The sequence below is a fragment of the Leguminivora glycinivorella genome, chromosome 13, assembly GCF_023078275.1.
Source record: "Leguminivora glycinivorella isolate SPB_JAAS2020 chromosome 13, LegGlyc_1.1, whole genome shotgun sequence".
Lineage (NCBI taxonomy): Eukaryota > Metazoa > Arthropoda > Insecta > Lepidoptera > Tortricidae > Leguminivora > Leguminivora glycinivorella.
In genome coordinates, this window is record NC_062983.1 from 10569106 (window position 1) to 10583911 (window position 14806).

At 36.5% G+C, this 14806-nt stretch overlaps 1 protein-coding gene across 1 annotated transcript; it reads right to left on the reverse strand.

The window, feature by feature from the left end:
- Positions 1-10964: 10964 nt before the first annotated feature.
- LOC125232606 (zinc carboxypeptidase-like) lies at positions 10965-14576 on the reverse strand. The gene is made up of 6 exons (XM_048138333.1): positions 14256-14576; positions 13679-14069; positions 13411-13495; positions 12705-12907; positions 11871-11955; positions 10965-11264 (listed from the first exon to the last, which is right to left on the reverse strand). Exons 1-6 carry the CDS (start codon positions 14540-14542, stop codon positions 10999-11001), a joined length of 1317 nt encoding a protein of 438 aa, XP_047994290.1. The 5' UTR covers positions 14543-14576; the 3' UTR covers positions 10965-10998.
- Between the last annotated feature and the right edge of the window lie 230 nt (positions 14577-14806).

The following is a 14806-nucleotide window of genomic DNA, read 5'->3' on the forward strand; positions in this document are numbered from 1 at the left end:
GTGTGAGGTGTAGTCCCAACAGCATTTTAAAAGAAATCGCTGATAGATTCGATTGTCCGAGCTTACACTACTGGACCAAGCTGATTAAATGTGTAGCGGTATATGAAATATAGGTGTAATATTATAAATTAGTAGACATTTTTATATTAAAGGAAAAAATGGAAAAGTGTACGCTTCCGGCGGGACTTGAACCCGCATCATTTGCAATCCCAAGACGTGTGTACATAAGGAAAGGCATGGAAAGATTTGCGATGTCCGGCGCGGCTTCCGTAGCTCAATTGGTTAAGAGCCTTGCACGGATTGCAAATGATGCGGGTTCAAGTCCCGCCGGAAGCGTAAATTTTTCCATTTTTTCCTTTAATATAAAAATGTTTAGAATCGTTAGCAGACGTTTCTGCTTGTTAAAAATAAAATTAGTAGACGTAAGTTTTGAAACATTGTAAATACTAACACTAGATTAAGATTCGGCATCTTACTAACATTCTATGGATACCCTGTTTGTCCGATATAAAAGATTTTATTATTATGTTATTAGCATCCCATGTGTATCCACTGAACATTCGTAACATATATGTTCTAGTAGGTATTTAGTATTGTCCCCACGTATCATATTTAATATTTTCTCTATTTACAAACGACAAGGATAGATTGTATTGTCTAAATTATATAAAAGACAGAACCATGTAACCCAAAACTTATACTATAGGCCAACCCTTCCAAAGATTCCGAAACCAAATTAAAATTCCGGTTTCCACTACTAGAAACAGTAACCGTTACCACAAAAAGGCGACTTTTCACCGGGTGTCCTATTTAAATCTCTCTGTTAATATTACCGAACCCTTTTGGTCGGGTACCAGCCCCGTAACGGGTTGTCCGGCTAGGATGGCAACTTGGGGCACAATTTTGTTGTTAGGCGTAAAGGTGGGTTTACAGTGATGTCTTCACACAGTCGAAGATATTTTTCAGTGGGTACTTTTAAAACGTGGTTTACAAAATTCATTTCTTTTTATTTAATTAGCAGTGATCGGAACTATGGGAGCAAAACTTTAACAAAACTTGCTAAGTGGACATTTTAGAGTACGTACAGCCATGAAAATATGAATATCCTTCTAGTCTTATTTTAAATTTATGTCAGCTCTAAGGTTTTGTTAAAGTTTTGCTCCCATAGTTCCGATCACTGGTAATTAGCTACATATTTGAATAGGTATGATTGATATCTGAATATTCAGATTTCAGTTAAAATTGGACCAAATGACACCTTAAGAACACAATTATACACAAACACAAACGCATTTTCTCTGCTTTGCCTTCAGGTTTAATGCCTGTTTAGTATAAGATATAAATTTTTACAATAATGATTAATATACCTAAATAAACTAGCCTGTTTTTCCATAAATAAATAATAAAATCCATTGCCTGTGCATTGTATTTGATTATTTAATTTAAATTCGTATATAACTGTAAACGCCGCCTTACGGACGAGACCTATTCAAATAGATATGGGCACAATGGAGGACTTCAGAGGCAACTTTATTTGTATGGAAAACTAGTTTTATTACTGTCATACGACAGAAAAGGTGTATTGACAGAAAATGTAAATTAAAAGTTATTGCTTTTCCATTAGGTTTTCCATTTTCCATTTTCCAAGAATATGACAAAAAACAATAAAATTTTAAAGCATCGCCCAGTCAATATACTTACCGTATACCATAATCTTTAAAATTACAGACAGTGCCTTTTATTAAATTTCCGATAGATCCAGAGGGCATAGCGCGAAACACGATCGCACTGCACTATTTGTAAATTCGTACTGGGATAGTGTGACAGGGAGGCAAACCGTCAACATGGTTCGGGGTAGGCCCTCAGCCCTCATGTCAGATTCCTCAGTGCTACTTTTCTGTCCTTTATGTCACTTTTATATGTAACACCCATATAAATGTACCTGCCTAGCCTAAGTGCGTTTTCACATTATCCGATCTGATATCGGATGTAGGAAAGATGTCAAAGATAGCTCCTTCAAACTATAGGATACCGACATCCGATATCGGATCGGATAATGTGAAAACGCACTAACTACCGACTTTTTTATCAAAATATTTTATGCAATACCTTGGAAGGAAAATGATGACTACGTTTTTTCTGAAAAGGCGATTTCACACGAGTCGTGCCTTATTCTCTAATTAGTATTATGCAAACCTAACCTGGGTGTTTTTAAAAGCCATTACAAAACTTTAAAGAGTTCTTTATTATTCTACCAGTTTTTACGTCTTCGAACGAACAGAATTTGCGCGAAACAGTATTTAAACCTCGTAAATTCTGACTTTTTATGCGTTTTTAAGTACCTTTTATGTGCTTTTAAGTAAGGATTAGTGTAATGCAACGGTATATCGTGATATAAGGACAAGTGAACAACCTTACTTAAAAGGAAGGAAAGGACGCCCACTGGATTTCATTTTAAAATATCATGCGATTCGTTTTATTATTTTGGCAACCAGTGCAAGTCATGAAGTGAAGAAACAGAATTTTGTAAGAAAAGTCTTAGCAAAAGTAAAGTTAAGTTATATTTTTAACTTATGTTGGCTATAGTTTTCTAGATGAATTCGCTTATGCTAACGAGTATGATTAAGTTTAAAACAAAAGCACTTTCTACAGAATCGATATTTTTAAAGGAGACGCCTTTTTAGGGTTCGTAGTCAACTAGGAACCCTTATAGTTTCGCCATGTCTGTCTGTCCGTCCGTCCGCGGATAATCTCAGTAACCGTTAGCACTAGAAACCTGAAATTTGGTACCAATATGTATATCAATCACGCCGACAAAGTGGTAAAATAAAAAGTGGATTTTTTTTTGTTAGGGTACCCCCCTACATGTAAAGTGGGGACTGATTTTTTTTTGCATTCCAACCTGTGATATATTGTTGGATAGGTATTTAAAAATAAATAAGGGTTTACTAAAATTGTTTTTTGATAATATTAATCTTTTCGGAAATAATCGCTTCTTTAAAGGAAAAAAAAGTGTGTCCCCCCCTCTAACTTTTGAACCATCTGTTTAAAAAATATGAAAAAAATCACAAAAGTAGAACTTTATAAAGACTTTCTAGGAAAATTATTTTGAACTTGATAGGTTCAGTAGTTTTTGAGAAAAATACTGAAAACTACGGAACCCTACACTGAGCGTGGCCCGACACGCTCTTGGCCGGTTTTTTTGTTAATCTTAATATTGTATTTGCTCGTATTTATCTTTGTCATTAGGAAATATTTTTCTAATTTTGCTCGTTCGTCTATGTATTTGTATCACACTCGGCTGACCGCCTGTCATTGTGTTCAATATACAGCGTGTGTATTCCATACGGGCGATTATTTGAATAACGATTAGTATTGGACCTAAGGAGCCTAACTACATGGTTTTTTTATTGAATAGATGAGATATTTTTTTTCATACATAATAATTCAGCACGCAATGTATTACGTCCACATCAATTAGCGTACCTACCTAAACGTCATTACGACATGACGTTTGTCATGTCAAGTTAATATGGACGGCGTACATTGCTGCTTGGTCAAATTTAAAAAAATAATTACTCTTAATTAATAACACTTTTTAATAAAATGATTATATTATATGATTTGTATGGTTAGATACTATAACTGGATACATTATTCGCCCGTATGGAATCCACACGCTGTATATTAATACTCTATGGTGCGCCCACATTGGTTTTTATTAATGTTATCTCGTGTGATAGGGATAACATTGATAGGTTTTTAGAATACCAAAATTTATGTTCATTTAATTTTGGCTGCCAAGTGACAGGCTTAGCCTAGTGTGGGGCCACAAGACAAATAATGTACCATTGTAATAATTTCTTATTAATAATAAACTATTCTTATTCTTTTCCTTAAGTTGTCCCACTTGTCCCTATCACCTTTATGTATAACAAAAAAAAGTAAACATACATGTATATACACTCACGCCTGTTTTCCAGAGGGATAGGCAGAGATCACCGATCTCTATTTGCTACGATCCTCATAGACCACTTTCATTAATGTTCCTTTTTGCAAGATTTCCCGATTTGGTCGAGAAAAGTTCGCCTAGGTGCACTTTCAACTAATCCTTCCACTGCTTTTCACACTTTATTCGTTAATCTCCTTTCATCCATCCTCTCTACTCTCTACATAGCTGAACCATCTTAACATTAATGTTTACAAAAATCTTCACATCCTCTCTAGGGGGACGGTAGTCACCAATTTATTTGCCATATCCAACCCCGCGGTATCGCTTTAAAATCATTCATCATGTTACTGAATGATCTTCCGTTGCAAGATTTATCTGTTCTGCCGCCGCCTTTGTATAGTCCCTAATGGGTCTGAACATGCCGCATCATGTTTACATAATCTTTTATCAAAATAGTGTTTCTGTATGGACTTTGTAAAAATGGTATCGTTAAAATTGTATATATCAAAACATGTTTGAAGTTTTGAGATATTTACGGCTCGATTTGAACTTTAAAGTACCTACGTCAAACATTATCTGAAAATATTTTCTCATAGAAGAATTCCACCTTCCTTCCAAAGTAGGCAGTAGCGTTTAATATTATAAAAGAATATAATTTAATCGATTTCCATAAAAACACAAAATATATAATAGTACAAGTACAGCAGGCTCACTCCTTTGATGTTTACAAAATGCTGCCATTCTAAATTTTTACCTACTTTGACAATCGGACCGCACGCGAGCAGCTGACATTGAATTCTATTGCGCCTCGCGAAGGTCGTCACCGCTGAATGGGCCGCGAACTCGAGGCCGCCGGCATTTACTTGTAGCACGGCGATAGAATCGCGGAGTGAGCCGCCCCTGATAAAAGCACAATGAAACATAACAACGCACATCCAAAAAGAAAATCCAGCCTGTATATGACTCACTTTAGAGAAATCCGAAATTCACACCACTTTGAAATTAAGGGTGAGAAAGTATCACGAAAAAGTCCATTGCCGCGCCGGCAAAATCTGATAATTCTTAGGGGTCTACCAGGATAAACGAGAATCGAAATATCATTACTGCCTCTATATCGCACTTACCTAAACAATAGAGAGACAGATAAAGAAATTTCGAAATCCGTTTTTCGCGGGTTGGTATTCCGTACCTACCGGACGGGTCACTCAAAAGAGCTCTTGTGCGTTTCGCGCGTTTTAACACTCATTGTGGCCGCTAACAAAGAGTCAGACACAAAGGGATGGTGATGTAGGTCTCTGGAAGTGACGCGTTAATAGCTCAGGTGGAAATCGATTAAATAGTACAATTGGTATTTTAAGTGCTTATACCGGTGTCCTGGCGAAACAAAGGAGTGCTGGGAAAATTAATGGTATCGTAAAATGTTCAAAAGCAGGAAAATGATAATTTTATGTTATTAGCTCTCTGGATTCTGACATCGTAGAAATTTATTTTACTTTATTTGAAGTACCAGTATAAATTTTACTATGGTACCACGCATGAGTGAGATAAGACAGATCGACTGGTCGCTTTCCTGATAGGCGGTAACTGTAAAGTAACCAAACAGGGAGTGGCCATACTGTACAATAGTAACTCTTTATGATACTGTGCTATGGTGTGTTGAATATCCATTTTACATTTTTTTTAAATATGTATTAAAAGGGTGCCTAAAGGGACTTGCACTACAACTAAAGATTCTTAACAGTTGAGTAATGTTTTCAATCATCAATTTTTTAGTTTGATACCATTTTAATTTCGACCAGAATAAAAGATATAGTTATGCGCTACACGTTTTATGTTTTTTACAAAATATAGGTATCAGATGACGTAAATCTTCTTACATTCCTCGTTCCTGTAAACAGATACCTTTACTGATAACACCGGAGCCTAAATGGCTAGACTAAGAGAAATTTATGCGGTAAACAAAGTCAAGAAAGTAAAAGTGATTTACAGTACCTACCTAGGTATGCTTGTAAAAATAAATGCGACTCATACTTAGTTCACTAATTTATGTGAATGGTTACTTACCTACGGAAAAATATATGTATAAATATTGGGGGGGGGGACACCTTACACAAATCAACTTAGCCCTAAAGTAAGCAAAGCGTATATACTTACTTATACAGATAAATACATACTTATATACATAGAAAACATCCATGACTCAGGAACAAATATTTGTGTTCATCACACAAATAAATGGCCTTACCGGGATTCGAAACCAAGACCGCGGCTTAGCAGGCAGGGTCACTACCAACTACGCCAGACCGGTCGTCATGGTTAACATGATCAAATTATGAAATTTCTGGTGTGGTAACTAATAATCTGAAGCAACTAAAATAAATGCTTTACAGAAAAGGCTAAATTCACCGGTGGCTCGGTAATCAAACCGGCGTCTTCAGCTACGCAACTAATGGTCTTACCACTAGGCCATCTGAAATTGCTTTAATATTAAACATGTTCAACACAAGCCACAGGGTAGTTTCACCAGAACTGGCACGAAAGAAATGAATAACACTTTGATTGCTTGAGTGACACCTGTATACACAATGGTCAGTCACTATTTTATTGGATAATCTGTCACCCACATTAGATATCTTCATTAATTCACTCATTTGTTTCATTCGTCCCAACTCTGTGAATTGACCTGTACCTACCTAATTAATTTATGGAAAAAGTAGCTTTTTTCCGCGGCTTCACCCGCGTAATAATCTATTTTCCCATACAAACTTTGGACCCACATTTCATCCTCTTAGGAGGTGAATTTTGAAAAATCCTTTCTTAAAAGGTGCACCTCTACAACTTTTAAGGAACCTACATGCTAAATTAAGAATCTCTAGGACCGGCGGTTGTGGCAGTGCGTTCATATGCCAGTCAGTCAGTCAGTTTCTAATAGAAAATGTACCAGCTACCCATATGATATGAGAATCTGAGTACGCTTTTGCATTTAATGAGAAAGTAGGGACTATTTACCAACATACCACTTCCATTTATTAAACAAAGCACAGGCATTTGGCCGCAACAAAAGGTCGCACATTATACCGCCTTAAGAAGACCTCAAGGAGGCCTTATCCGGAAGATGCCACTTGTAATGTAAATTCGGCTTTGTACAAGAAAACTACGTGACGTGTAAATTGTGAGTATTAAAATTAAGTTCAGCTGTGAGCGTAGGATGCGTGAGAATTTTTGCTAGAAGTGTGAATCAGCAAAGCTGTTAATATTTGCATTGGACGAGAAACGGACTAGATGAGGTACAGTTCGGGGATGATTATAATGGTCACGTAAAATGAGAAGACATAATGTGAAATGAAAAATGTACCTTCCCAAACTTCAATTTGTCACACCAAAAGTAACTTTGTAGTCTTCATAAATGGGTGCAGTAGCTGCTCCTACGATATAGAGGTAATATTTTGTCCGTTAGATATCGTCACTACTTTGAAAAAATCTCGTATCTCACGCAGCTCCTCAGAGTAAACGCAGTAAGTCTATATGCATTCCATACATACTTACTACAATTTTCTTTTCATTGACAGACGAAGATACAAGTTTTTTTTAAAGTAGTGACGATATGTAGTCCAGTATTTATTTACTTGCTCACAGTGTGGTAACATAACAATAACTATTAACTTTTGATAATTTTGATTCTGTGCTAGAAATTTTCTGTTGACTTTTCAAACAGAATAGCCAGTAGTACAGAAATAACAATAGAATTGGGAAATAATAGTCAGATATGCCTAGTGACGGTAACCTGTAGCTCAGTTCTTCTGCAAATACCCAGCTATAAAAGAACGGGCGATTAAACTTTGCCGTTCTACGGGATATGTTTATTGTTGATATAAAATCATAGTCCCACTTTGAGGTTATAGCTGAGGTCCAGACCTTTTACCATTACCTGTAATTTGAAGGTGCTTTTTTTAATGTGTTAAATAAAATAAAGTAAAATATATAATGAGGTACAGTCGCCATCAAAATTGGAGCTTCCAAAGCTCAAAGATCTAACAAATATTGGAACACGCCTCTATTGTCAACATGTTATAGTAGACTATGAATCCAAAACAGGATAGATGCATATAATATTAGAGTTTTCTTATATAACGTACTTAATAATAAGAATTGATAAACTCATCATAGTATTTTATACAATTGTGATATAATACAAAGCTTTTCGGTCGAGTACCATGTTTAGGCCACGGAGCTTGCCTGAGTGGCCTAATAGTACGGTACGAGAGTGAAAAGCATAATTATATCACTATTGTATACAATACTCTTTCTATGAGTCATCATCTTCATCATCAATGGACGAAAAATATCATCATTCAAGTAAAAATTGAAGTTAATAATGTCGTTTACCGTTGTATCAACATCGAATTACCTGGCAACCAATTGTTTGTAATAACCGTCTCTGATTAGTCGATAACGCGAAAAATAAAAAAAATGTGTTTCAGATGCAGAAAAATTTGCCAGGTATCGCAAATTAGTATAGAACTTGTATGAAGTTCTATTTATAATTTTTTTTTCAGTTAACTAAAGTGAAGTGTAATGAAATATTGTAGTTGACTAAGTGTCAAACACTATCCAATACTGAAAAGTCAGCACGTATAGTTTAGTCTGTGGTGTCCTAATTGACAGATTATAGTCGACGAGTAGAAAAAATATAATACGATACCGCAGATCAGAAATAAAAATGCAAAAATGCCGACTTAATTGGGTAAGACAGTAGGTGTGCCCGTTTTTATGCAAAGTTATTTTCACATTGGTAATGCTCCCGAGCGCTCAAATGCACCATAAATAACACCGCTGACATTTTTATGCACTCAAGACAATAAGGTGAGTCAGTATAGGTTACGAAAATAAACGTTTTTGTTATAAACGGGTTGCTGCATGGCGACAATTGTACTTTTAAATATACGGTCGCTTTGTTTGGTTTGTGACCCATCTTGACATAGTTGCAAGAGTATCTAGATATAATCATTTAATTCTTATTTCTATTTCATCAATAATAATAATATATTTTTACTAGGTAGGCAAAATATGTCGCTCTCGCATAGGTCTCTTTAGTCATCAAAAGCGATGTCTCTCGGACATTGCACCATAAATCGTCTGAAATAGACGCTAAGGCCAGTAGTAGTAGTAGTTACTAGGTATCTACATCTAGAAGTGTTTGCAATCAATCAACTTCCCGATTTAAATATGTCGAAGATTTCAAAACCTATGTTGAAAAATGATTACCTACCTAATTCACGAGCAATTTCTTCATACATACTTATACTTAAGTTAAATTTTCTACAGATACGATGCAATAAATAGTTAATTGAGTAAATGAACGTCGTCCTTATTCAGCGTCTTCTTAGCCGTTTAATTCTAGTTCATTGTAAAGTCGTTACTCCACTTTGACCAAACCCTTAAACTATCTGTGGCATTTATTCTCCACTGTGCGGCATTCATCGCCCGGCAAAGTCGTATTTATGACGCAGTGAACGAGTTATGTTGACTGGCCCAGTAGCTATTACATGCGCATGCGATACCACTCCATTTTATCCTGGTCACGGCACCAAGTGCAACCACTCTCCTTCCTTTAAAACACCTGAACTTTGTTCACGTTATCGCAAGTTACATAGTCCTTTGTTTTAAAGTTATAATATGGATTACATGTCAGCTCCAGATTTTGCCGACGGCAAATATAAGTTTGTGGGACATAAGCTCTGTTCAGCCGGTTAATAAAAATCAAAGGTGGGCGGCTGGGTGACAATTGTTCCTGCACTCCTGCGGTTTTGTCGATATAAACAAAAGGCAGCGTGCAATTATGTAGCTTTGCGTATTTCATTCAAGACTGTAAGTATTATTATCGCTTGAAGTAGTTCTATCTCTGGGTGAGGAAATATAAGTAGGTATTCTTACTATATCTTTATACAATATCTTTAAATGTTTTAGTTGCTGTAACTTACACATTAATTTGATTTTTTTATTGTAATCATGTGTATGTTTTTTTTTGTAGTAGGAGGTAGGGCATAGCGAATGATATTCCGCTTTGTGTGGTAGGGCACAGCACAGCGGATATCGTCTCATTCGAATCTAGAGCAGAGTCCAACTGGGGTAGTACCTCCGCCTTACAGAAGACCGCAGCCAAATAGCACTAGACCCTACTCATAGTGTTGTGTTCCTGTCGGTGAGTAAGGTTGCCAGAGCTCAACGAGGGTGCGGTGTGCTGATGACGGGAGGACTTACGGAACTAACTTGTTCCGTTTATTGTCCTTTGAGTCGTCGGCAACCCGAACCCTCCTTGGAACTTGTACACTCCTTTTTGCTGTGTACTTAACACAGCGAAAGGGAATGTACAAGTTTCTAATGGGGTGGCAACGCGCATGTGACACTGTTTGAGTTGCAGGCGTCCATAGGTTACGGTGACCGCTTTACATCAGGCGGGCCGTATACTTGTTTGCCACCGTCGTAGTATAAAAAAAAAATCAATCAAAAAATAAATGTCACGACATGGTCAGTCAAGTGAATTTATAATAAATACATTTGCAGACAGCTTTAGATAAGCATCGTCTAAGTGATATAAGTCATTAATTATTTATATTAACTGTACTATAAATATTATCTTATCACCACAGAGATTATCATAAGTCGGCACGTGTGGCACTCGTGAGAATCCTAAGTGTATTTATATTAAGTACATATTTAAAAAAAAATGTAAAATACTAATAACAAAATAAAAACAGGAAGAAAACTTGTAGCTGCATGCAAATAAAATACTTATAAACTAAATTATTGGCACATCCTTTTACTTCTATATTTACTAGTATATTAGGAATAAATTTCAACAACTTATCGTTATATTTATTTCCTAAAATAAATATTGTATATTAGGAAATTCCTGTAAAAAGGCGCAATTAAAGGCCCTTTTGCTTCGTATGATTTTTTGGTCTCACATTACTGCTCTCACTGGGAACAAAAATATTAAAAAAAAAATAGATTAAAAACCAATAAATTATTTTTACTCAAATATTTCACAAAAAGTATGCCATCATTATTAGACCAAACATGGCAATCGATCCCGTCAACCCAGCGGCACTATTCGCCTTCATATACCCGAACCTCTTAGCCTGATGGACGATCTCTAGCACCGAATCCATGGTTTCTTCATTGTTGGGCAGGATCTGATCTGTAGGCAGGAGGAACCCAAAGGCCCCACGGTCTCGGAGTTCGTAGCAGTAGACTAGGGGGACGCGCAGGTGACCCTTGACCCAGTCTACACTGCTGCCGGTAGCTTGGTCTGAAAGATATGGTTTGTAACATTATTTGTCGTTATTTTCATTATTAAAGTTAAAAACTGAAATAGATAATAACATTAAAGAAAACGCGATTAAGTAAACTGGTGGCGAAGTCGGGAATCGAACCCGGTAGCTTACGAGGCTGATGGGATTACCTCTACACGGCCGCCGTGGTGTCGAAAATTCTCTGGTGTATACTATCTTCGAATGCAAGGCCGCTTTGGTATCTAATTGAGTTTATATGTTATTTTATATATTGTGATTAATTAAAAAATCGAATTTATTGATTTGTGACCCTTTTTGTGTCGCATTTATGACTAAGAAGTACTTAGATCAAAATATAAAGAATCAATTAAAGTAACAAGTTCGTTAAAAAATTATATATATTTAGGATCATTATTCCTTTGTTATAAGTAATATCTATTGTAATCTGAATACTCATCATCTCATCACGCCTAGGATAATCCTTAGCAATGAATGCAAAAATTATTTTACCCTATAAAATAAATGTTGTTCAATTAAATATCGCCAACTGGGTCAATACAATCTCGTTAAAATTTCTTCATCACAGAACACATTTGCTCCAACTCCGAGTCCCACATACTCACATGCAGTTTCAGCAATATTCCCGGTAACATATTGCGTTTGGTATCTTACTGACAGCGCTCCCATGGCGCGGCGTCCAATGCTTACCTGGAAAGATTTCTAATCATATAGGCTTTGTGTTTTGAATGTAGGATGATAAAAATAGTCAACATGTGCTGTTATAATATATTTCTTCAATATTAAATGGGTTAAATTGTGGCGTAGGCGAGAGGCTGGCAACCTGTCACTGCAATGTCACAGTTTCGTTTTCTTTCAACCTTATTTGCCAAGAGTGGCACTGTAACTTTAGCAGTTTCATGTGCTCTGCCCACCCCTTTAGGGGAAACAGGCGTGATTGTATGTATGTATGTATGTAAATGCGCAATTATACAATTATAATATTCCACCATCATGTATCATCATCAGTGTCATCATCCTTTCGTTATCTCGGAATTCGCCACGGCCCATGAGAGCCTGGGTACGGCTTTGAAAACGAATCCTAAGATTTGGCATAAAAAGCGACTGCCATCTGACCTTCCAACACAAAGGGTAGGTTCCAACACAAAGCTTGGGATTAGTCTGGATAGGTTGATTATGAAATTTAGAAAAACTGAAGGAATGTGAAATTTTGTTACAAACGGAACATAAATTAAGTTTATAGTGAGCACATTATCTTTAACAATGAGGAGGCACACTCAAAGGTTATGACAGATGGCGCCACCCTATTAGTCCATTGCACAGATAAAGAATTTGATATGTTTTTTCTCTCTCACTTGCACAGGCGCCGCCTGGCGGGATAAAATATCAGTGTGCCTCCTCATTAAAGGATATTTAATTTAATTTTCAGAATAACTTACCGCATCATAATAATTATCAATATGCTCAGTAGTATTCCCGTACGGGAGCAGCAACATCTGGCTGAAGGAATGGAACGACAGATACAGGTCAATCTGATCACCGATGGACCTGATGTAGTCTGATAACGACCTCGTCTCTGGCTCGGAGAAGGGGCCAGGGCCCGCGTAGATATCAGAAGCTGGGCTCGTACTGGCCCCGGAGACTGAAAAACGAGATAGAGTAACGGCCAGTTGTATCCACCACAGTTAGCAGGCGTTAACGCATCAACGTCACGCAGCAGAAGTCTATACAAATTCCCATACAAAAAAAATTGCGAACGCTAAATTCGGTAACGGACGCTTTAGTAGGTACTTTAGATGCAACTTCTTTTTACGGTTTTTACAGTATTAAAATAAATATTATACCACATTGTTTTGTCTTTCTTTTTTGTCACTTGTGTGGTAGTCATCACGAGTGTCATTCCAGATCTAGATCTGAGAAAGTACCTTCACATTGCAGATTACCTCAAGTCAGCTAAATAACACTAGACCCTATTCATATTTTTTTCCTGCCGGTGATTAAGTTTAACAGAGCTCAACGAAGATCCTGCGGATTATTATTAGTGTTGGTATCATGTAATATTTTGGAGTCGCAACACAATTGCGACTATACTACTTAGTTAAATAATCTTTGATTTAGGAAAGTGTTGTAAAATCTTGTTCTTACCAAGCCAGTTGTTGTTCCAGTTTCTGTTTAAATCAACACCAAATGAGGAGCCGAATGGTCGTCTATTTTTACGCCACATCCTGAACTGTAATTCAAATTGAAACTAAATTAAAACATCATCAGCTAACACATAAAAAAAATTAGGAAAAAATCAAAACAGAAATGGAGCTGGGAATCGAACCCAAGTCTTCAGCTTAAGCGCCCAACGTTCTTGAAAATATATGTGATATGTTTCCTTAGTTGAATCAAGAACAGAAACAAAACTTACACTTTCATGAGTCCAAATGTACCCATCCGGATTGGTAACAGGGAATATATACCAATCGAAATCACGAGCAGCAGCCCTAGTTTCGTGATCTTCACTCGTCAACAATTCAGAAATAATATAGCAAACGGATGAAGGGGAAATCCATTCTCTTGAATGGATGCCACCTTCGATGAAGATAGCTCTTCTGCCGCTGCCATGAGATATCTTGATTCCCTTAATGTCCCTGCCCTCATAAGAACCTCCACCAATGATTTCAGTGACAATGTCCGGATATGCAGTTACTAAGTCGTCAAGCCAAGAGTAGATATCCTCTAGTGAGTAGTAGGCGTCCCAGGTCATAGAGCGGACGTTGCTACGAGTGTATCGCTTGACAGTCTGTTTGTCGATGTTTCTGTGGAACAGAATTTATCGGAGATGCTCAAAATTTGCGCTAGAGTGCGAGAAGTATGAAAAATGTCGAATACTGATTAGTGTTACATTTTATCACGTACTTCCATTTCATTTCCATCAATGACTTAAATATAACTAAACTTTATTAACCTTAAACAAAAACAAATTTTATTTAGGGTGTACTTACTCCTGAACATTGCTCATGGTGATTTCGGATTTCATCTTATTTGTCTCCAAGAAACTAACAAGTTCATTTTTATCCCCAGGACTCGACATAACTAAGACAAACTCTGCTGACGGCACTGGATCCGTCCAAAAATCTAATCGTACGTCATTCTGAAGGTCTTCAAGTAACTTCATTTGTGTTTCACTTTCTGGGAAAATTTTAAACACCGTATAGTTATCAAAGCGGAATTTTTCACATTTTACTAAAATTACACTAAAGAAGAAAATGGATACTTTAAGTAATTTCATTGTTAAAAACACGTGTTGTAACGTGTCAAGTGCTTTAAAAAATGATATCGTTTATGGCAATTATATCACTGTTTTCAAAATTATCTTGATAAGTTTAAAGAATGTTGCATTATAATAATGATAATGCCTATAAATAATCTTAAGCCTCGTATTGATTAAAATTCCCTTTAGATCGAGCGACCCGACGATAATCAGTGTGAATTTACTTATCGCATTATTTGTTTTTGGCTTGACATTTGTTTTGAACATTGATGTTACGATACG